This window comes from Dipteris shenzhenensis, chromosome 9 (assembly GCF_047967505.1).
Source record: "Dipteris shenzhenensis isolate YYH24624 ecotype China chromosome 9, Dip_SZ_1.0, whole genome shotgun sequence".
NCBI classification, from domain to species: domain Eukaryota; kingdom Viridiplantae; phylum Streptophyta; class Polypodiopsida; order Gleicheniales; family Dipteridaceae; genus Dipteris; species Dipteris shenzhenensis.
This window is the reverse complement of record NC_141604.1, coordinates 5,566,243-5,589,793: the sequence shown is the minus strand read 5'-3', so window position 1 is coordinate 5,589,793 and position 23,551 is coordinate 5,566,243. Positions and strand designations below refer to the sequence as shown.

General features: G+C 44.7%; 1 protein-coding gene across 1 annotated transcript in view; it reads left to right on the top strand.

Moving 5' to 3' along the window:
- The window catches only part of LOC147898118 (2-dehydro-3-deoxyphosphooctonate aldolase-like), a 96,289-nt gene that overhangs the window by 57,350 nt on the left and 15,388 nt on the right, over positions 1–23,551 (top strand). The window contains exons 4-9 of the mRNA XM_087378937.1: positions 2,738–2,803; positions 14,575–14,634; positions 14,985–15,059; positions 20,611–20,695; positions 21,266–21,324; positions 22,252–22,296. Coding sequence (XP_087235063.1) covers positions 2,738–2,803; positions 14,575–14,634; positions 14,985–15,059; positions 20,611–20,695; positions 21,266–21,324; positions 22,252–22,296 — 390 coding nt within the window. The remainder of the gene's footprint in view (positions 1–2,737; positions 2,804–14,574; positions 14,635–14,984; positions 15,060–20,610; positions 20,696–21,265; positions 21,325–22,251; positions 22,297–23,551) is intronic.

Here is a 23,551-nt window from a genome sequence, read left to right as displayed (position 1 = left end):
CTGGTCACCCGAATAGTCCACTCCTTGCACACGCTCCTCCTCAAAGACAGCTCCGAAGAGCACCCTAATTCTCCTGTTTGTGTGTTGGCTCAACACTCCCTCCGCTCCTCGGGTCTCAAGCCAACCGTGGCTCTGATACCATGTGAGAAGTGCAGCAGAAATGAACAGAAGAAAGAAAGAAAGAAAGATATATTAACGTCCGTAGGAGGCCTCGCGGGCCTATGGGACAAAGAATGGAATCAAGTAACTCATACAGACCACTGTTGGCTAGGGCAAAGGGCTTACTAAGGCCCTTGTTGAGTACTAAAATGCTATACTAGTACACAATAGCAAAAAAGTAGCAAAATAGCATGAGGGTGGCATGAAAATATCAAATATCAAGTGCTGAGAGCTAGAGTCCCAAGTGCATGAACCAGCTCCAATTATACAGGCTCCATGGTGGCTCTCTGATGAGATGCAAAGAGCTCACGTATCTGCATCTGTCAGGCTGTCACCCGTGGTGGTGGAGGACATGGTCTCCTCGATCTCTGAATCCGATGGGCTATGTCAAGGGTGATGCCTCGCCTCGGTCGATCTCCCCTAAGGAGAGCTGAAATAGGTGGAACCTCGATCATGTGTGCTCTGGTCGCCTGTCGCGCTGTGTAAAGTCTCTGTGTCCCTCGCCTAGCAGTGCTGTGTCGGCTCTCTCCACCGATCCATGACGTGTCTTTGCGCTCGATCTACCTCAGTACCCTATGGTGCGATGGTCCCATCCTGCTGCTCTTTGATATGTCGTAGTAGTGTCTCCCTGTGTCGTCGCATCTCCATCAGGTAGAGCCCAATACAAACCTGGTCCTAGAAGTGGATCAGGAGAGAGAGAGAGAGAGAGAGAGAGAGAGAGAGAGAGAGAGAGAGCACGCCTCTCACACACACCACACTGAGAAGGGGAGAAAGGAGAGCAAGGCACATGAGAACTGCAAGTGATCTGTGGAGAAAACCCTGCTACAACTGTGGGAAAACAACCCTGCTTCTGAGATGCTACACTGGGCTGGCTCTGCTCCTCCACCAGACACCGGAAAGAACTGCAGAAACACGTGGGGGGGGCCTATATATAGCCCCCCAGCCTCCTAGTCTGCCAGAAAGGGCAGGGCCGACCAGCCTGCCTATATGGGCTGACCCTACAGTCCTCCATATAGGGCTGTCCAGGCCCTAAGAGAGGGCACAAACACCCCCCCCCCCCGCCCTCCCTCAACCCCCCAAAACAGGGGCTATATCCAGCCAGGGTGGCCGACCTGCAGGTCGGCCCACCCACTGCTCTTACAGCCCACAAAAAGGCTGACGTAACACCAAGTACCAAGCTTACTAAACATGATCTTTGTGAGCAACTTGATGCCTCTATATCGGAAGCTTGTCGGTTCATTGATCTTGTCGCACACCAGATTGGGGACTTGAGTTTTGGAGTGGGGCTGTTGAGCTCATATTCATGCAGACACCCTTGCAGGCTCATTGGGATGCAAGATTGCAGATATTGTGGTCTTTGCAGAGCATGGAGGATATTGGACTTTGCTATGATCTAGAGGGGGATGAAGAACAAAGTCAGGCTCCAAGGTTGGAGATGGGGAGGAGGCCCAGACATGAGCATATCTACTTCAGGATACAGCTTTACCCTTGGCTCAGGAGTGATTTCTTGGAGCAGTCAACTGTGCCTTGTCTTTTACTGAGGCAAAGTATTGGGCTGTTAGTGGTGCTACTTGCGAGGTGTGTGGCTAAGGAGGTTCCTTGGCGAGATTGGGTTTCAGCAGAGGGAACCAACGGTCATCTAGTGCAACAAGAGTTGTATAGATATTGCTCAAAATTCGCTATTCCATGCCTGAACCAAACACAACGAGAGATAGTATCAATTTGTTCGAGAGAAGATTTTGGATGGTGACATGTGTCTAGCTTTTTGATCGATGGAGGACAATGCGGTGGACCACTTCACATAGCCTCTTCCACAACAGATGCTCCGTCAACACCACCTCACTGGGGATTGGTTCCACATCCAGGAGCTGAGAGGGGGTGTTAGGATTCTGTTCAACTCCTGCTTGTACCATAGGGAGTGAGGACTATTTGCTAGGAGAATGGAGGGAGGGCTTTGCTAAGGCATGGGGGCTGGAAGGGGCCATCCAGCAGGTTGGAAGCCAACCGACCAGCCAAACAGCTGGGTCGGGCCAGGCGGGGCCAGCCATACTAGCCAACCAGGCCAGTGGGCCTGCTTGAACAGAATGACCAGGTGGCCTCCTCCCTGCGTATAAGTAGGGCTGTTTTCCCCACTGTTGTATCAGATTTCTTTCAGTGTATAAAGCAGAGTTTGTGTACCTACTCGTGCACCTTCTTGTCTTGCATTCCCTGCGCATGACTGCTCTCTCCTGACGGCTCATTTCGGCTGGGTATTCTGACAGTGCAATTTTTGGTTCATTTTTATTGTGCATTTTCTATTTATATGTTGTTTAGCACTTAGAAACCTTTCTTGCATTTGTGTCTTTCTTTTCAAAATAGAGGAGTTCCTAATTATTTTATTAACAAGCAGTCTGCATGTATTTTCTTGAGGCTTTGAACCTTCCTTGCAGTTCATTATATAATTGGATCTCTATATTTTGAAAGTTTTCAAGTCACGGTGGAACATGTTTAGCTTTCTCATGTGCCTATTGGAAAAATGTGGTTCAAGGATTGTTCAGAGATGGATTCATTTAAATGACATACTTTGTGCAATTTGCAGATTTTGGAAAGGGTGAAGGTTACCTTTGGTTTACCAATTGTGACTGATGTGCATGAGGCATGGCAGGTATACCACGGTGTTTTAGTATCAAATGCTATTTGTTATTATCATGAAGGAATGGTAAAGGGAAAAGTATGATGCACTGTCAACAATATCATGGACTATGCTGCGGGCTTAATGTATCTTCACATTGATGCAGGCAGAATAAATTGTCATCACGTGGAAATTGGCATTGGCTATCTATTTATTGCGAACAGCTTTTTGATGTACATTTTGAAAACTGGATTGGATGTCCTGATAAATATGTAAATGCCTCAGTCCTGCATTTTGCTACTTTCCCTACCTAGGTTTCCCCTTGTTTCCCTCCTTATGTTGCTTTTGCCATTACGTTGGGAGTTGTGCAACCAAGGCAACAGTTTTTTTTGTGTCTTTTTCTAAAAGAAATCTTACAGAGATTTTTAAACTTGCATCACAAACCCCGTGTGGATATTCTTGTAGTTTGAGCCTGTTTGTATGTTCACAGGTGGCAACCTTGCCATCGAGATGTTGCAAGAAGGCATTGCTTCAATTTCAATGCACAATGACCAGAAGTTCTAACTGTAGCTGTGCTGAAGAGATTCAGACATTTCTCCAATTGGATGGGGCTACTCTGATATTGGGACATTGTTGCCTCTACATTGGACCTTTATTGATGCTTGAAAGAAAAGAATAGAGGTGGAGACTCACTAGGATGTGATGCCTTCCACAGTTGTACATAAATGCACGCATGCAATGAATTATGAAAATGCTGTCTTTAATACTCTCTTAGAGATGGAGAGATGCATATGCACTGACATGCAGCAATCGAGTTGCTCTCAAGTATTGAACCCTAACAATGATGGTTGAGGATGTGTGAGGGAGAATCCACCTGAGGCTTCATGGAGAAGCTAGGGTTTCAACCCCTCCCTAAGTGGCATTGATAGTGTGCGCCCAATCAAATTACACGAATACATATGCATAGGTGAGAGCTGTCACCTGATTTGCTGCCCTAGAAAGAAATAAAGTTTATTAAATCCTTTGAAAGACCAAAGGGTCTTTGAGACTGAAAAAGCGAGATACAATCAGCTCAATGGGTGGAGCCACCAAGAGAGCATCTGCACCCCAAATACATACTGGAATACTAAATATCTAAACCTGTAGGGAGTGTTAGAAATGACCCAACAGATGGTACAGACAGCGGAAGACTTATAGTAATGCCCAGGAGCTCACATTGTGTGGTGTGGGGTGTGGAATCACAAACTTCTTAACTTATGTGCATAAAATAGATTTGCAGACCCATCAATAGACAATGAACCAGCTAGATAGAGAAACTACCAAAATAATATATTTCTGTCCAAAACTATGGACACAATACAAAAGAGAGAGATCCAGAGTCCCACCAATGGTGTGGTCCTATGATCTTACCACAAGGTCCTTCTCCTATCTGCTAGTTATCTCTAGACTCCAGCCCGCGTGCTCCACCTCGAGCATCTGTAGACTTTCCGTCTAGTGTGTTCTTCTCCACCTTACTGCCTGTGAATCAGCCTAGGTGGGCAGCCCCTGCCAAGCTTTGTCTGCAGCACACAGGTCCCTGTTCCACTGCTCCAACCTGCTTGTGAATGGCTGCTCCAGAAGGTATGATGATCTCAGCACCTTACTGCCCTAGAAGACAGCCAAGGTCCAGCCTCTCCCTAGAGCTAAGTCTGCAGTACCTGTTGCACTCTCTCACCTCCTGTAGATAGGCCCAGAGAGTAGGCTTCCTGCTGCTCCTTTCTGCCCTGGAACTGCTGGCTGCTGGATGATTTGTGAGGCATCAAGCCTCTCCTTTTATAGGCCCTAAGGCCTGCTGTAGAAAACCGACCAGCCAGCTTCATACTGGCCGACCAGACTAGTCTGCTGCTGGTCCAGCCCTTTAAGGGCTCACAAAACTAGGCCTTTATGGCCCACACTTTTAGGGCTTTTGGCCCTCCAATCTAGGCAAGGGCCCAGCCCCTAGGTCAGCCCTATATAAGGCCTGGTTGGCTGCCTCAAAGCAGCCCAACCAGCCTCTCTCCTGGCCGACCCATGTGCTGGTCTGTCCCGCCTCTGCTGCACCACTCTGATCTGCCCACTTGCAGGCCCATCTGTACCCGCCTTGCCACGTGGCACTGTGCCACTGGCCCAGGCCATATGCGCCCTATTGCGGGCCTTCCTGCAGGCTGCAGCCTGCCCTGTTTGCAGCACCATGGTTGCGCCTCTCTGCTGCAGCATCCTTGCCTCCTGCCGGGTCTATATCAGCCCTGCACAGCCACGTATGCATCCCGTACCTTCTCCATACTGAAGCGCCATCTGTCCTTGCTGGAAATCCCTGCGCAATCAGGCTGCTGCAGGTCCCTGATGTCCACGTGTCTGCCCTGTACATCAAGAGCTCCATGACTTGCCAGGTAACCTTCTTGCTTTGTGTGAGGTGCTGCCCATGTGGCAGTCCCCCTCCCTTTCTCTTCTTTGGGCATCTTCTGCCCTAGGTCTCCCTCCCCCACGCTCTCCTCGTTTGGGGGCTTACAGATGGGGAGGTGACCATTCCAACAGGAGGAGTGTGGTATCACTGTGGTGGTCGTCTGTATGCTGTCTGAGGAACCAAGTTCATTGGGTGGCTGAGAAATAGATAAGAGGGTCTTGGTAGAGAGAGGTTTTGGTGGTGATTAGTGCTGCAGTGGCATGAAATGAACATTGGCGTCGGTGGTCAATCTGTGTCCTCCGCTATGGTCTCCTAGCAGTGGATCTCCAGTGGGCAAGTTCCACTCTTACCCTTGTTGGTTGGGCCTCTGGTTTGGCAAACATGGAGGGAAGATACCCAAGCCTCATCTATGCATGAAGACATTGGCAGTTTTGTCATGTCTTTCGCTTTGGGCCCCAGCTACGCCATCTCCCTATGGACTGTTGGTCTCTGCTATCCAACTGGAAAAATCTCAGCTATCACACTCTGGGTGGAGTCAAACTAAGCCCCTTGATCCCGTCTATGTGTCCTGAGCAGCTGGTCTTTGTATCATACAGCCTTATGAATGAAGATCACTAAACGTATCTGATCCAGATGAGCGAAGAGATTGGAGAGGGATTTGAATCCGTCTTTGAAAAGACAACGGTGACAGCTGTGGATCTCATAGTGCACATGGCATCTAAAGACAAAGTGCTGCTATCATTCCAGCTCCGTTAGGTCACATAAGATGCGGATGCGGCCCTCTAGGTATGCCCTTAGTCTGTCAATTCTCAATGCGTAGTTAGTGTGAGGGAACACATAACTACCCGATCGAAATCCTCGAAGAGTGGGGGAGGTGGGTCCTTGTGTAGCTTTTCAAGCCGATGAAGTCTCCTCTGATATCTATAGGCAATGATCTCTGTAGAAGTTGAGCTTCACAGGAAGCTCACTAGTAGGTGTTGTATGTGTGTGATTGTAGGAGATCCTCTCGAATGACTTGATTAGCCTCATGATAGTGAGTGGAATAGAGGGAGCCTCACAGCTACATTGAAATTGAGGCAATCTCACAAACCATTTGCATGTACGGGCGTCGAGCATACCAACACCTCTGTAACCCTTAGCTGCTAATTTCATGGATGTGGACAAGGCTAGCCATGGTAACTTGCCTCGGTGTGAGGTCAAGGAACCAAAATCCTTGACTCAATGGAGGTATGTGATCACATAGAATGCCGCGTCAAGCTGGAGTGCAGGGACGTTGAACCTAGCCAAAATGATATGGTGTGGAATTGACGGCTTATTGTGGATCATCTGTGCCAACAAGAGAATCTAGAGCCTCTCCACTTGAGCCTAGTCCACATCTAATAGGTCAGGTCCTCAGCATGGGCTGCCATACATGCCCATTGGGTGGACCAAATAATCAAAGAGAAGAGACTTGGTTGGGTGATCTTGGAAGTGAGGGTGAAAGCAGTGTTGCTCAAGCTTGGCAATTGCAGGGTACTACGTGGTTAGTTAGGCTTGCATCACTAGTCTCATTGTGAAAATAGAGCTAGAGAAAAGTACTCCCAGATATGTGTAGGATGTGACGATCTCCACCGGTGATCAGTTTAAGGGTTAACTGCACTTTATGCATGACTACCTAGTTGTGTTGATGATCATAACCTTGGTTTTACCAAGATGGACCTTTAGATGATGTGTCTCGTGGAAGGTGTGGAGTGCATCTACGTGTCGCTATAGGCCTTTGGGTGAAGAGGAGAGTAAGACCACATCGTCTGCATATAGGAGAATTTGAATCAAGGAAGTGGCGAGAGATGAGCCTGCCCCTCTTACTGTCTGAATGAAGGTCTCAAACTCGTTGATGTAGAAGCGAAACAGAGTTGGTGATAATGGACAACCCTGCTGGACCTCGATAGTACTTCTTATATCCTCTGTCCACCCTGTAGCCATGCAAACCTTGCCTAAGACCCCCTCATAAAGTGCCATGACTGGAACAAAATGATCTCCTAATTGTACAGCCTTGTAAATGATACGTTGGGGTGTGAGGATGTGATCTAGAGTCTCATGATCAGCGTGGAATCCTACTTGTCCATCAGGTGTGAGTCCTTGGAGCTCTGCAAGTTTGCTATGTGTAACGAGCACTAAGGTAGAGATCTTGGACCAATCATAACGGTTCTATAGTTTTCCAGGCTCATGGGGTCCCCTACCTTGTGGATGGGATCGATGGTGTCACGGGCAAATGTAGGGAGAACGCAGATCGCTTCGTTGAAAGCTTTGCCAAGATCCGAGCCGTAGTATTTAGTCCATGCAATGTATTGAGGACATAGTCCTTCATGATCTTTGGCGTGGCCATTATACAGCTGTAGAGTTGCATGTCTTTTGTCACTAGTGGTGTAACATTGTAGAGGAGGTGAGGTAGGGTAGCTGTGAGAGGTCAGGTAGTGGCTGGTGGGGAATGTCGTAAAGTGTGCGTCCATTGAGTGCCAATTTTTGGTGTCATTGAGAGGAGAGGGTTGTCATTGAGAGGAGAGGGTCTCAATCACTTGAGAAACTTCTACTAGAAGGCCCAGGAGTCATTTCTAAATAGGATATTTAGTAACTCTACTTCTGGCAAATGAGGGCCCCCTTCTTCTGGCTAGCTAGATGGGATACTCGTGTACCGTCTCCATCTTGGTCGAAAGACGATGCTTATTCTCAAATTTGAGTCGACGATGTAATGCGTTACACTCATCATTAACCAGCCATTGTAGGGGATTGAGCCGAGAGGTGACAAGCAAGTGGAGCAGTGGCGTGTGAGAAATTGTGCGGGGTGGCCTCAGGAAGGGAACAAGTAATTAGAGCTGCTCGATCTTTTAAGAGCGTAATGTCCTTGAGATCTGTGAGTAGGGTAGAGAGACGTGTTAAGTACTTAAGTGATAGACTATGATCAGCGTGAAAGTCATGATATGTGGTGTGTATGAATGATGTCATGTTGTGTGTTGTGTGGTGGGGGATGGATATACTAAAAGAAGAGATAAGTGTGGTCAGCTTCGGGTGGTGGTAGGGAGACAGAGAAGTTAGTTATGTGTGGAAGGCAGGAGATCCCATGAGGTAGTCAACTAGGCTAGAACCCCCTCCCCGTCTGCCCCCCCCCCCTCCTCTTCTTCCCCTTCCCCAGCCCCGTCCCCCATCCTGTCCTGTTCCACCCCCTTCCCCATGTGGAAAGCAGGTAAGTCGCCCGAGGAGGGCCATCGGTCTAGACCATAAATGAGAGGGCAGGTATCCTACCCATATCCAAGAAAGAGTATATAGGTCTTCTCTCATTGGGATGATCTTTGTTCAAGACTTGACACACATTCAGATTTCTTTGGATTAGCATCCGGCGCCCCTGTTGACGGGACCTGTTCATTACCATTTGCTATTTCCCCCCGGTGACCATGCATTTTGCTAGAGATCTGTCTGATGAGGCTAAGGGGTCTCAACCTCCGCAGTCCTACAATCGGACATCATGGATTTCTAGAGCCGTGGGGAACTACTTGTTGGGGACTTCAATGAAGGACGGCTACGCGACATGTACTGCTTCTTGATTTAGAAATGATTCTATTTTACTGTTTACAGCCTGATGTTGACATAGATGAGGTAGGGAAATCCTGAATATCTGCAGACTAGCGAGCCTTAGTCACCTCTTTATGGGCAACATTTCCACTACTTGTCTCCCGCTTCTTGTCTCATATGCTGTCTCCCATGTGTACCCACAAACTACAGACAAAAGGCGCTCTTGACTCTAATGAGTGTGTGTAGGAAACTATATCGTCATGTGTATAACTTTGAGAATTTCCTTGGATCTTACTATAAGGTACTATTATAGTTCCATCAGTGCAGGTCAAGGTCTCGATGCTTTGAGTCTCATAGACAAGTTCCCCTATGATGCAATTGGAACCCCAGATGCTCGTCGAAGGCCTATCAAAAGCCACCCATCTCAAACCACTTTCCAGTTCCCCCTTGCAGGTGATGTCCGGCTGCTGAAAGACGGTATGCCTCTCCTCTTCCTGAAAGGGTGTGAGGTCCTCATCCATATGGATCTGCTGGAAGACAGGCTTGAGTGTCTGTGAAGCATATGAGGTGAGGCTGATCCAGAGTGGGGTGGCTGATCCAGAGTGGGGTCACTTCTTATGCACCTGGCGCTCTCATTCCCATGCTCTTGGACTGTCAGGGTGCAAGCCACGAAGCTGGCCGCATCATGGATGGTAGAGGTATGAGGAAACCCTTGATTTTGATGTTGAGAGCCTTACTGGTTTTCTGTGTCTGCTCAAGAATGGTGGCTGCACAATGGTATGAGGAAACCCTTGGGCCTTGATTTTGATGTTGAGAGCCTTACTGGTTTTCTGTTTCTGCTCAAGAATGGTGGCTGCACAACGGTGGCCTTCCAAGTCGAAACTTCCACCCATATGGAAGTCTTCTCGATGGTTGATTGTGGTGGCTATCTGCGCCTCCTTTGCTAGCCCATCACTCGGGGTTGTCACCACCTGATGGCATATGTCTCCTTATGGAGCTGTGAACCGCTCCCAGGCCTCTGTGGGTAGTGGAACCCACTATGGCTGATATATGGATATAATAGGGACGCTGATTGCTGGATGTGTAGGGATGGGAACCCGGTGGTGGGTAGGGAGGTGAAAGGTGGCTGAGGGGGATAGGGGGTATGGGCAGGGGGGAATTGCAGAGGTCTCGGAGGGTGGGGAGACATTTGAGAGATGGCTGAGTTAAGCCTGGCAGTAGATGGAAAGGGTGGGTAGAGGCAACAAGAATGTAGCATACTGTAAGGGGGCAAAAGGGGTTATGGGGGAGCTCAGACTAGAAGGGCAAGTCAAGGCTGACACTGACATTGATGTGGATGCCGATGCTGATGTTGATGCTGATACTGATGCAAACGCTGATGCAGATGATACAGATGCTGCTGCTGCTGCTGAGGCTAAGGCTGATGCTGGCTGCCATGATGGTGGGGTTTTGCACGGCGGTACTATCCGTCTGTAGTCCGTGGCTGCACGTTCACCAACCGGTTGTTGATGTTATCAATTATCTCCTGCTATCCTTTTTGCTGTTATTTAGGCTGCTGGTTTTGTGGCCTCTCCTCTTTTTTCCCTGTCTCCTCTTGCTATGCTGTTTCGTTCACATGCTTTCTATGTTTGCTGTTTCTTTGCTGCATTTTCTTCTAGAGTCTTGCAGTGGGGACAAGGGCACAATGCCCATCACACCCTTTCATACCTGCAGACAAAGAAAAGGGCAGCAATGTAGGGGTGCAGCAGGGGAGAGGCTGTAGGGAGTGGGAGGAAACAGAGGGAGGGGGAGGGGATGCTGGAGAGTGATCTGCAAAGGTGGGCAGAGAAATGCAAGGGGAAGGAAGGGATGAGAGGCAGATTGCAGGGAGGGGGGGCAGGCTGGAGTGGGGAATGGCGTAGGGTTAGGATTGGGGAATCCTCAGGAGGGGGGAGCGGAGATTGCGCAGGGGGCGGGACTGGAGTAAAGAGTGTCCCGGGGCAGCCGAGAATGCGCAGGGAGAGGGAGTGGAGCAGGACAGCGGGGGGAGAGAGCTGAGGCGATGGGCACGTGGAGCAGGACAGCAGAGGGGAGGGAGTATGGCGAGGGGGAGGCGGAGCAGGGCAGTGGTGGGTGAGAGGGCTGAGATGAGAGGGAGGCAGACCAGGGTAGCAGGGAAGGAGAGTTTCGAAACGGGTTTCGGGGTTTTGGAAACATTTCAAGGCCATGCCAAAACATCTATAAAAACGTTTCGTGCAAAATAGGGTATTTAGGTTTATGTTTTTTCCAACAAAAAACATTTTAGATTAATACCACCAGAATGCCAATACTTGAAAAAAAATCATGAAACATAGTGCACAGACATTTGATATGTCACGTAGAGCTTGAAATTGGAAATATAAGATTGAAATATTTCTAAATCAGATAAGTAACAACACATCATTGAAGATTCAATAGTCAATGGTCATATTTGAGAATTGAAAAGGATACATGAATCATTACAGGAGTTTCAATTTTCAAAGATGAAATGATGCAAATAGGTAATCTGATGTTGGTGGAAAATATTGAAAGTATGAAAGTACTAAAGTAGTAAACTACTTATGATGAATTTGAAAAGCGAAATAGTATCAAGATTCAAGACTGAAGACAAAGATATGTGCTCATGGGTCATGAGTCCTCCACAGCCTCAACATCCTTCTTATCCTCATCCTCAACATCCTTGCTCTTACTAGCAGTGGATGACTTGTCAAATGTGTCATCATCTGCTGGAGGTGATGCAGCTTTGGTACTAGCCCTGTTGTACAATTTGGGGGTTTTTTAAATCAAACCAGGGCCCCCTAGCGTTTGAGATCCGAAATGTTTCAGAAACATTTTGTATGTTTCTAAACACGTTGCAATCACTCTATTCGGCACTCTGTACAAGAGTTTGGGCGAAAGCAATCAGCCTATGTTTGCAGCCCATACTTCAAGATCTCATTCATGATTCGCAGACGGGCTTTGTACATGGCAGAAGAATATTCGATAACATCTTCTCATTTTGGGAGGCCAAAGGCTGGCCATTCTACTCCTGGACTTTGAGAAAGCCTATGAACCTCCCTTCGTTTCGGATTCATAGATGCTTGGATTAGAGGGATCTCCGCTCTCTATAGATCAGCCCACAGCCAGGTACTTATTGGAGGAGTCAGGGGAGACAGGTTCAAGATCTCTAGATCAGTCCGTTAGGGAAGCCCTTTAGCCCCTTTTCTCTTTTTGTTTGTGGTTGAGGCTATGAGTATCTATATTAGATCTCAAGCTGATATTGTTGGGTTGAGACTTCATTGAGGCAAGAAGATGAGGTTTTAGATAGTGAGCTGGCAGATGACACGGCTGTTTTCTTGAATGCCACACCATAGACGCTCACTTCTGTTAGGACAGCCTTCGATTTGTTTTGCATGGTGGCAGAGACACATATAAACTGGCACAAATCCAATGGCTTTTGGATCAGCAATGAGGACACTCCAGACTGGGGGGCTGATATTGGGTTCACTTGGATTCATAGGGGTGTCTTCGTCATGTATTTGGGATGCCAGGTAGGTGTGGGCATCTCCTCTGCACATCAATTTTCTTCTGTGTTAGAGGGCAAAAGGAGGAAACTCCTCTTTTGGAGTTCGGCCAAACTAGACTTGGCATCTAGGGTTGTGGTGGTCAACTAGGTGTAACTGGCCATTGAATGGTTTGTTTGTTCTCGCTGGTGCCGATCCAAGGATAGTTCAGTCAGCTCAAGAGACTTGTAAGAGACTTCTTGTGGTGTGGGCTAGATGGGACGGCGGATGCCATAGCCAGGGTGGCTTGGGAGACCCTGATCCTCCCCATTGGGGAAGGGGGTCTCAATATCATTGACCCAGACTTGCAGTGCGGGGTCTTTGCTTTGTAAGATGGTGGCGAGAGGATTGATACCTGGACAGGAGCCTTGGAAGGATTTTTTCATACGCAGCATATAGTCTTGTACTCCCACCTCGGGAGGAGACTAGATGGACAGCACTAGATGGATTTTTACTTCAGCCCTGCTCAGATCTCCCTACTCACCTCTTATGGCTGCCATTCTGAAAGCTTAGGACTAGCTTCTATAAGATTTTTCTCATTTTCTAGCTCACACATGTGATTTCCTGCATTTGTTTTGAAAGCTGTATAATGCTTTCAGCCCTCCATCAACTCTCCGTTCCATGCAATCATTCAACTTGTAGCTATCCACAAATTCAAGCCCTAGGTATTTGTATGAAGTAACAACTGCTAGGTTGCCCTTCTGTAGAAGCTTAGGACAGCTTCTATAAGATTTTTCCCATTTCCTAGCTCCACACATGTGATTTCCTGCATTTGTTTTGAAAGCTGTATAATGCTTTCAGCCCTCCATCTACTCTCCGTTCCTTGCAGTCATTCAACTTGTAGCTATCCACGAATTCAAGCCCTAGGATGAAGTAACTACTGCTAGGTTGCCCTTCGAGTCCAAAGGACAACTACTTGCTTTATTTCCTGATTGCTATGACTTTGTCTTGGCAATGCTGACTTGCATGCCAAGTGATCACTATCAATTTATAGTGATCCCTTACATTCTAGCTGGCTGCTCCAGTAGGTTTTTGGATCTCTGCTGTCCCCATATCCTTCTCTGATGTGTCCGTAGGCTCTACATCGTACGAGTACATTCTCTACCTCCCCTGTGGGACAGAGTTTGTAGGTTCTTTCCTCTCTCTACCCCTCTCTACTTCCTGATCATGTGAGCTAGTTCTGATTTTGCAGATGAGATGTCTTTTAAATGTTGATATGTCTTCCCCGAGGTATTTCTGCATTCCATGGCTGTCCATTGAGTTAATTCCTGTTTATAAAAACTGCATTTTTGCCCTTTGGTTTTGCCAGAGTTTTTGTAGCATTTTCTGCATCACAATCTCCCTTATTTCACATGCATCTTCTGGTAAATCAGTGGCTGTCATACCCCATGTTTCCATCCATCTCATTCCCTCCCTGTGCCAGCCCATGCTTTGTGTAGCTTCCATCGCCTTGTGTGGTATCCTACTGGCGTCCATCTTCTCCACTGTGTTGAGGTAAGCCATGAATTGACACAATGCTTCCCTCTCAGCCAGTAGGATTGGATAGGATGTCTGTGTCTTAACCCCCAATTCCCCTATCAGGAAACACTTATGTATAGTTTCTATTCTTTCCCAGTATGTTTTAGACAGCCCAGGTGCCCAATCGGGGCATCCGGAGGATTACTGTCTGCACAAGCATTGTGTACATAAACTTTCTCATTTCCCAATTCCACAGGTGCGCCTTCCTGCATTTGTTTTGGAAGCTATGAGACAAAGTACAGACAGAAAAGTGTGACAGCTACATTTGAGTACGAGTGCACAAGGCATCTCCTGGGAGTGCATAGAGCATCTTTGAGATTATATAAACCAGCCACAATCTAATGTGAAGATAGATGGCCTTCAATTACATCAGTTTAAGACTGAGAGTGTTTGGGTCTAGGCTTGAAGTCTCTAATTCACGCCTTCCCGTCTCTCTAAACAGCCCAATTTCCTTCCTTCTGACCATCCTTTACTTTAGCCAATTCTGTAGTTTTTCCTTGGTGTAAGTTTGGGTAAGGTCCTCCGAGATCTATATCCCGGTACCTTTCAGCTTGCTAGTTTGCTTGAGAACCTTGTCCTTCGCCATCTTGTCATTGAAAGAGAGAGATTTTACTTCTGTTTTCAATAGGAGCTATTTCAGGAATATAATCTTCTTCATGGTAGCACGTTTACAAGCATAAATATAAATGGTCGACTTTGAGCATAACAGGTTTATGAATCCTGATTTGTTCTGACATTGGAGGTATCTGATATTTCAGTGCGAACCAGTGGGAAGGGTAGCTGATATAATTCAGATTCCTGCTTTTTTATGTCGTCAGGTTTGTATGATCTTCACATGCTCCATAAAAGGAATCAATGTCTACTGTCCCATGTTGGAATGGAATCAGAATGTCTTTTGAGAATGAATTCAGTCAGAAATCTATATTCTAAATAAAATGTGAGTGGGAGAAAACTATGCTTAAAAAGTAGTCTTGGTGTCAAGGAAGTGACTAAAAAATAATGTATCTTTTTGGGCTGGTTGGCCGTTTACGGTTAGATAAATGACACATATTTGTTAGGCTTAAAAACAAGATTCTGTTCAGGATGTAACTATTCTTGCTCCTAATTTGTAAATTGCTATGTAAGTGCCCTCATTTGCTCTTGGTATGGGTTCTCAATATTTCTTCAGACAGATCTACTGATAGCAGCTGCAAAAACTGGGAAAGTGGTGAACATCAAGAAAGGACAATTTTGTGGATCCTCGGTAAGAAGCTAGGAGGATACTCACCCAATGATTTCAAGTGCATGTATTTACAATGTTTTTCTTTTAAATTAAATCCCATTTGACTTTTCAACTAAATTGACATTGAGGCTAATGTATTCCTAGGGTTCCTAGCTCACTGGTACCTTGGAAACAGGTGCCAACATCTTAGCATGGGGAGAATAAAAGCAATGGATTCCTTGATCCGTGAATATGTAGAAAATGCCGACAGCCCAAGCCAAAAACACTCTCACCCTTCCTAGATCCCTCTGTACTTGCTCTGCCAATTGTGTTCACAATGCATAGATTATACCAGACCAAATATTGACGATGGTGGCTGCCAGACGGATTTGCTTCCCCCGAGCACCAGGCTGCAATGTGCAATCCAAATGTTCTAGGCAGTGATGCTATCTACTATCTCCCAACTGCTGTCCTGCAGCGAGAACTGGGGATGCTGTTGAGAGGAGGTGCTGAGTTTTGGAGGTGCTGACACGTGATGCATTCTCCATCCACCTAGTAGCTAGGGGAGTTTGTCTCTACAGAAAAGGCATGCCGTCCCTTTATCAAACCACCCCACATGAATACCTAGTGAATCTTTTGGATCCTAATGACAATCTTGAGGGTGTAGTGCTAGCTCATGTGAGCTGCACCTCCATAGGCAGTACATGATTGTTTTCAGGTCTCCTGCCACTTTACAATGGTATGCAACATCTTTTTTCATTTGCTCCTGCAAGAGACCTATGGAAAGGCCTCCACAAGCCACCAGCCAAAAATATGAAATCTTACTTAACAGGTAGATGGTTTGAGAGTCTGGGGCTCCACAAAGACAGATTACCAGTCTTCCAGTACAACGTTGAGGCCCCTTTGTCCTACTCACATATCACAAGATGAATCAGGTTATCTAAGAGGATCTCTTATAGCTACACACATTTAGGAACTAGTTTTCTAAATTTGTATGATTGGACTTATTCTAGTCGGCACATCTTGTGCTTCCTACGAAGTTCAGCTTCTATGAAGACAAGTGCTTGCATATTTCAGTAGAGGGTCTTCATTGATCCACCAAGATGCACACGGATCCATCTCCCTCGTTCCAGGAGGATATCGACGGGATAGTTCCGCATTTTCATCACATTGACTTTGCATTGAGAGTAGACGAGATGAGGGCATACCCAGAGAGGTCTGCATATGCACTTTATGTGATCAATAAGAGATAGAGTCGGAGGAGAACTTTAGGTACCTTGTATACGATACTATGAGATCCAATGTCGCTATCACGACCCATATCTAGTTTCTTGTCCTACCCAGATTAGATATGCTTGACGACTTTCATCCATGAGGCCGTTCGACACAGGAAGCATTTGCTCAGGGCACATATGTGAGATTAGGTTGTACAACTAGACTCCACTCAGAACATGATCATTGAGTTTTCCCCACCAACAGCACTGACCAGTAGGGCTCAGGGAGATGGCAGACCCAAGGTCCAGAGTGAGACACACGGTAGACTCACCAGAGGGTTGAGGCGCAGATTAGACCAGGGAACCTTCCCTCCATGTTTACTAGATCAAGGGCACAGCCTATAGGATTGATAGCGCCACGTGTTTGTATAAGGCCATAGGTAGGAGAACATAGTGGACCATACATTCCGATTGCCGTATGCACTCTTTCACAAGTTTTATGCGATCACCTCCTCATACATCGACGGCCCCCTCATAGACTTGACCTCTTGCCAACTTCCAGATGATCATAACAGTGCTACTAGGCCCCCTCCATGAGCTCAAAGATTTCTCTTTGTGTATTGGTATCATTATGGTTATGGCTTTTTTGTATTGATCATGCTTTCCCATCCTTTCAGCTCATTGTATTAGGTTCTTTTGGGCTCATAGACCCTTTGAGCTTTTGAAAACTTCTAACAAACTTTCTTTCTTTCCAACTTCCAAGACTATGCTGATATTTTGACAATTTTTCACCTGGATTCATTGGTGTATCGATTGGCTTACAATCCTCCATTCTGAGGTTACATTGGCATACTTGATTTGGGATATGAACGTTTTATCTTGGTCTCTCTAGACCTCAATTCCCAAGCAGTAATACATGTAGCCAAGGTCCTTTATATCAAAGACTGTTGAGGTCCTGTTTGGCGTGTTTCAGTAGTTCCTCATTATTACTACTGATGACACGTCATCGACATTTAAGACAATGAGAACTGTAGTACCTTTGTTATCATGCTTTGTAGATAGATTATAATTTGATGATCTTTTATTGAAGCCCTTTTCATGAAAATGTTCGTCAATTTTTGAATACCAAGCACAATATGCTTGTTTCAAACCATACAAGGCTTTTCGTAGTCTGCATACCCTTCTTTCTTGCCTTGAACCAGAGACCGACGTGGCTGGTCCATATAGACTTCCTCTTTCTGATCACCATTTAGAAAAGCGGTTTTAACATTCATCTGGTAAAGAGGCCAGCCATCAAAAGCTACTATCAATCTTTTAGTATTGTGTTTGGCTACTAGTGCAAAGATCTCATTAGATCAATGCCTTCTTTCTTGGCATAACCCTTCGCAACCAGCCTGGCTTGATACTTTTCCACACTTCCATTTAATCCGGTAGACCCTTTTGTTACCGATCGAAGTCTTTCCTTGTGGTAAATTTATTAACTCCCAAGCTTTATTTTGTATGATACTTTCATAGCTTCCTGCCAATTTGGATTATCCTTGGCATCCTCATATCTCTTAGGCTCAGCTATATCTTTCATAGTGGTCATTAATGCTTGACTCACATTAAGCCTATCAAGGGCCCCTTTCGGATCCTTGTATGTTTTTTGAGTCCCTCCTCACTAGCTAAGGGCTCATCAATAACTTGGCGTTCTTTGATGGTTTCATAAAATCATCTTGGTATAGTCCTTGACTCATGTTCGACCTCACTAGTATTTGATGAAGGTTCTTCAACAACAGATCGTTCATTCTCTCTTTCTACCACTCGAACGTATGCTTTTGTGAAGAATAACCAGTTCCTCCATCAAAGATTACATCCCTGCTCGTGATGATATTGTGTGCTTTAGGATTCCAAATATTTAGGCCTTGTGATCATCACTATATCCAACAAATATACTTAAATCTATTATCTAGTTTTCTTCTATTGGCATCAGGGGCATGAGCATAAGCCATGCAACCAAATATTCTTAGGTTATCTATTATAGGATTTACTCTTGTAAAGGCCTTTTCAGGAGTTTTATTTAATACGGCATTCGTAGCACTTTGATTATGAAGGTACATAGCTGTATTTACTGCTTCAGCCCACACATAGTTTGGTATATTATAGGCTTTCAGCATACTACTAGTTTTCTCACATAGAGTATGGTTCATGTGCTCAGCAACACCATTTTGTTGGGGAGTATGAGAAATAAAGTGCTGTCTTTCAGTGCCCTTCTCTTTACAAAATTGAATAAATTCTGTTGACTTAAATACCCCCCTTTATCTGATATGAGAGCCTTAACATGTTTGTCAGTTTGGTTTTCAACCATGTTAAGTGCTTAAGGGTCTCAGACTTCTCCTTTAGGAATACACCCATGTCTTCCTGGAGTAATCGCCTATGAACATCAGGAAGTAAACCTTACTTCCTACTGCTTTGACATTCAAAAGACCACATAGATCAGAATGTGTCAGTTCAAGGATATGTTCCTTTCTTGAATCCTTCTTCAGGAATTGTTCACTTTTGTGCTTTCCCATGATACATCCTTTGCAAATCATCTGATGAGGCAAGCCATTCACAAAACCTTTTCGTGTTCATGAGGACTAGGCTTTGTATGTTCAAATGGCCAAACCTTTCATGCCATAGGATATCTTTCCTGCTTAATTGAGAGATGTAGGCCTTAAAGTCAGGTATAGATGATGTTCATCTATTAAGACCCTCCCTCTCAATTTCCCTAGCTTGATTTTGGAATCATTAGCCTCGCCTTGAATGAGACATTCCACTTCATCAAACTCCACCTTCTTGGTCTATCTAATTGAATATTCCTATTGGCATATTAGCAGCACCCTTGATTGGATGAAGTCAGGAGTCTCCTAGTTCTGCATAGTCACTGTCACTTTTCTCTGAAGGTTCTCAATGTCAAAGCCCGTGGGATTACACGCACCAGCTCAGCTATTTCAGACGCTATCACCTTTGTGACCTCCCCCTTGGGAGTGCCAGAGCATGGTATTGAGGAAGCATGGCGGATCAGACAATAACTCACTAGAGATCAGCCTCTCTTGATACATTTTAGAGACACCCAGGCTCGTCTAGCAGCACTTTGCAAGCATGCAGCTCTCCGAGACACCTACAGGTTCACATGGATGAGGACCTTACTATTCTATAGGTAGAGGAGAGGCAAGCCCTGTTAGAGAAGTGGGATGCAGTGCGTAAGAGGGGAAGTGGGCTGTGGTATGCGAGGGTTGACTCTTCTCCCATCTAGGTTGAGGGTTCTACAATCAGAGAAGGATTACCACTTTAATCCCCCCAAGCCCAATGATCAAATTCATGGTTTTACACCACACGTAAGAACTTGTGCTAGTATCTTAGACAGTCCATAAGAGGGTGCCCACTCTCCATTAACATGAGGACATGATAGTCTATCAGTATACACTTCGTATTGTAAATCTGCATTTTGGCCCCTATTCTTCTGAACAATGTACCATTAAAGTATTTCACAACTTTACAATTCTGCTTGTAGAGATCTTCTTCCAAGCACTAAGTAGGTGATGCTTCTTGAACTCTAATTCTGATCTTGAAGCTGCCCTGTGCCAGCTGGTCATCAATACAGACTTTCCACAAATACCTTAATCAAGCTTGGTTTTTGAGCTCAACTTTCAAGATTGGATAGTGGTTCATCTTCTTGTCATGCTGTCTTGTAGTGGCTCTGAAACATAGGGACTTGGAGAGAGAAAGAAAAGTTGACTACTTCCGTTGTTTTCTCGTGTGCCAGTCTTATGAAGCCATTTTTGTGACAGCAACATAAAATGCACCTCCTCTCTTTACCTCTAAAGTTCCCAGTAAAGAATTGTAGATTGGGTGTAGAATTTCTGGGCATTCTGTGATATGTCTATTAGGCATATGTGTCTTTTTTCCTTAAGTCACTTGGTTCAACTTTTGGAAGAGACGAAGCTTATTTGCAGACTCTATGATGTATTTGGAAGGGTGACATGTAATTCATATGGTACCTGCCAGACCTTGAGATATTTCACCCTGCAGGCAACCATTTGGGCATGGATAGATAAATCCTAATAGCTGCATTGAATGCCATACTGTGGTGCATTGCAAAAAATTAATAGTTAGACATGAAAACTGTTTCTGGAAAAGCTGTTAATTTATCTGAGCACATGCTTTCCAATTTATGGATCTCCATTTGTTTCTCATATAGGATGGTCGCTGTTTAACTGGAAATAGCATTAATTGTATCTCATATGATATATTGCATAATTTATATAAGATGACTCACAAATTTTTAAACGAAGCTCCTGCAAGATAATCTGAGTGAATTTCTAAGGCATTTGATAGACATGTCTGCTTTTTTTAAGGTGATGACCAATTCTGCTGAGAAGGTTAAGCTGGCAGGGAATCCTAATGTTCTGGTATGTGAGCGTGGGACCATGTTTGGCTACAGTAAGTTTTCCCCATGCTCATCTCTGTGAAGACCTAGGTAGTTCAGTGTCGGCAAAATTTCAGTGGTTGTGGTTTCCTGCTTTGGGTTCCTTTGCTTCTTGGTGGTTCCAGCCTGTACTTTGTCAATAGATTTTCATGCCTCAGGCAGAGCTCAATGGTCACACTAAAAATACTTCAACATTTCCAGAGGATTTTGAATCTAGAAAAAAATAAACATTTTAGTGTGACTCTTAACAGTCACACTCAACATTCCAGAGGGTTTCAAGTGGTTTTTAAAATTAGAAGTTGAGGTGGTTTTCATTGCGCACAATATGGTCTGACAGAAGTGTTCATTCGTGCTGGATCAGACTTGAATATTTTATACCAGGCTGCATGTTCTTACATTGCAATTAACTAGATGAGATTGAAATACACAATTTTGCTGTTCTGAAACCTATGTGGAAAATAAATATGCTGAATTAAAGCTACTTGAGTTGCAAAACCAGTCTTTTTTTGGATTTCAGTTTGGATTCTAAATTGAAAGCAATAATTTAATTTTGCCCATCCCTCCTATCATTTTGTCAAATGCAGATGATCTAATTGTGGATCCTCGCAATTTGGAATGGTTGAGGGAATCCGACTGCCCTGTTGTAAGTGGAAGTGGCCAATCTAATTTCTCTCTTTTCCAGTAGTGAAGCACTCTAGCTATCTGTAATGGCACATTTGGAGTCCCAACTATTATTCAATAATGCTCTCTAGTTACACTACTATGGCTGCTTCCTAATGAGCAAACCTGAAGTTTCATATATGCTTCCTCTACTATCAAGTTTCATAGTCTTGCTGGTCATAAGGCCTCTTCAATTCATGCAGTGCCCCTCCAGATTGAGAGTCTTGTGATAACATTAAGCTATGTCTTTAGAGAATGAAGATGAAAAAAAGGTTCTCGATATTGCTCTGCAATACATGATGTTCTGCATTGCAAAAGATAACTTAGATCAGGTTTAAGCTCCATGCTTCAGTCTCTACATGAAATGATGTATTTCAATTCAAGCTCAGTGTTCAAATTTGGTTATGGCAGCTTTGTTAGCACATGTTATGCTTTTTAGTTTTGAAAACCTTGGCTGAATTAGATGTTCGAATATGGATATGGTAAACAGATTTGTTTGCACATGTTAGATTTTATGTATTTAGCTAGATGAAATATTCATTAGGTGTGAAAACTTCTAAGGCCAGTAGTCTGATGTCCTCAGTAAAAGATGCATACTTTTTAAAGCATCGAGGAGCTGATCAAATGAATGCATATTTCATCTAGTGCTCTTAAGCATCAAGGATCATAGTCCCCAATCATGAATTCATATTCCATCTAGTGCTTTTGCTTTGGAAATTAAACAGGAGAAAGAATTTCATATAGGTGCTTTAGCAACGTTCTATGACTTGTGCAAGGGTCGTATGAAAGTTTGCTCATCTTTGGTTGTGCAACAGTTGGTTCAATTTGGCTTTCTTTCTTATTCATTTTTTTCATAAATGAGCTACAAGAGGTATTTTCTTCCTTGTTTTCATATGTTCTGCTTTAACAGGTAGCAGACATCACCCACTCATTGCAGCAACCTGCTGGAAGAAAGGTACGAACATAGTTTGTCACCTTTTAGTTTCCCTTTTTGTAATGGAGAGAACGTAATTCAAATAGTTGAAGCACTGAAAAGGCCTTTCCAGTTGCACATTGTTGTTATCCACCAATTTACAAATGCATTTTACTGTAACATCAAGTCCTCTGTGACAATGGATCTCCATAGGTCTTGAACTTGGAACGATGGCTCACTGCAGCTGTCGTGGCCTGAAGATTCTAAACGTCGAATCCTGTGAGAAAAGTGAGGAACATCCTTGTAGACAGTAATCGGAAATTTCATCACATCATTAAGGTGATCTGATGCAGAAGATGCATAATAGAATGGCACTAGGGATGCATGATTCTGCAGTTTTTTAAAAGGGCACAAATGCAATGATCACATGGATAAATTTGCTGCTTATTCTAGCTTGATCCACTCTTTCCAACTTTCAAATAAAGGGCTTGATAAAGAAAAACAAATAGATTTTTTCAAATCTTATTCTAGAGACTCTACTGTCTACCAAGGATAGATTTTATTGCAACCTTCCCAGCTGAATCTTTGAGTTTCTCTCTGCTAGTCTCATGTCCTAGATCTGGGAATGGTAGGCACCTGATTAGATACTGGTACATTCAAGGATGAAGGACAACCTGATATTTTTCTCCAGACTGTAGGTCCAGGAGACATATTATGATTATGTGGTCATTATGAGGCTCATGGATCCCTCCAGCCATCGCCGAATGACCATCTGGTTGTTACGCAAGAACTATTGCAAGAAATGAAGCTCATGAATGACCACGAGCACCAATATGGCCATGTGGTTGTAATGAAGCTGGTTGTAATGAACCTGCTTGGAGGGATTTGTGTGCCTCATGATGCCCGCATGATTGTTACCCTATGTTATGAGGATCATGGACTATTTTAGCCATGTCCATCCTTTCAGGGAAGGGTGATAAAGGTTATACACAAGAAAGGATGTAATAGATCAGTGAGTAAAACCCGCCCACTGCCCTTTTCTGCAGAATAAAAGGATTTGTATGAGTGACATTCCCACCCCCAAACCTCTCCGCCCAGCACTCCCAATTCAAAATGGGGAAACAAAAGGATCACCTCCTCTTGTAAGGTATCAAAATGGTCTATAGACGAAGATATGCCACTTTGTATAAAGACACCCCCTCCCCCACACACGGCGGTGCATAACAGGACCACTTATATTATACTCCTAGAAAATCATACAATTGTTGGCTATTTTGAGAGGTGCTTAAATAAACCA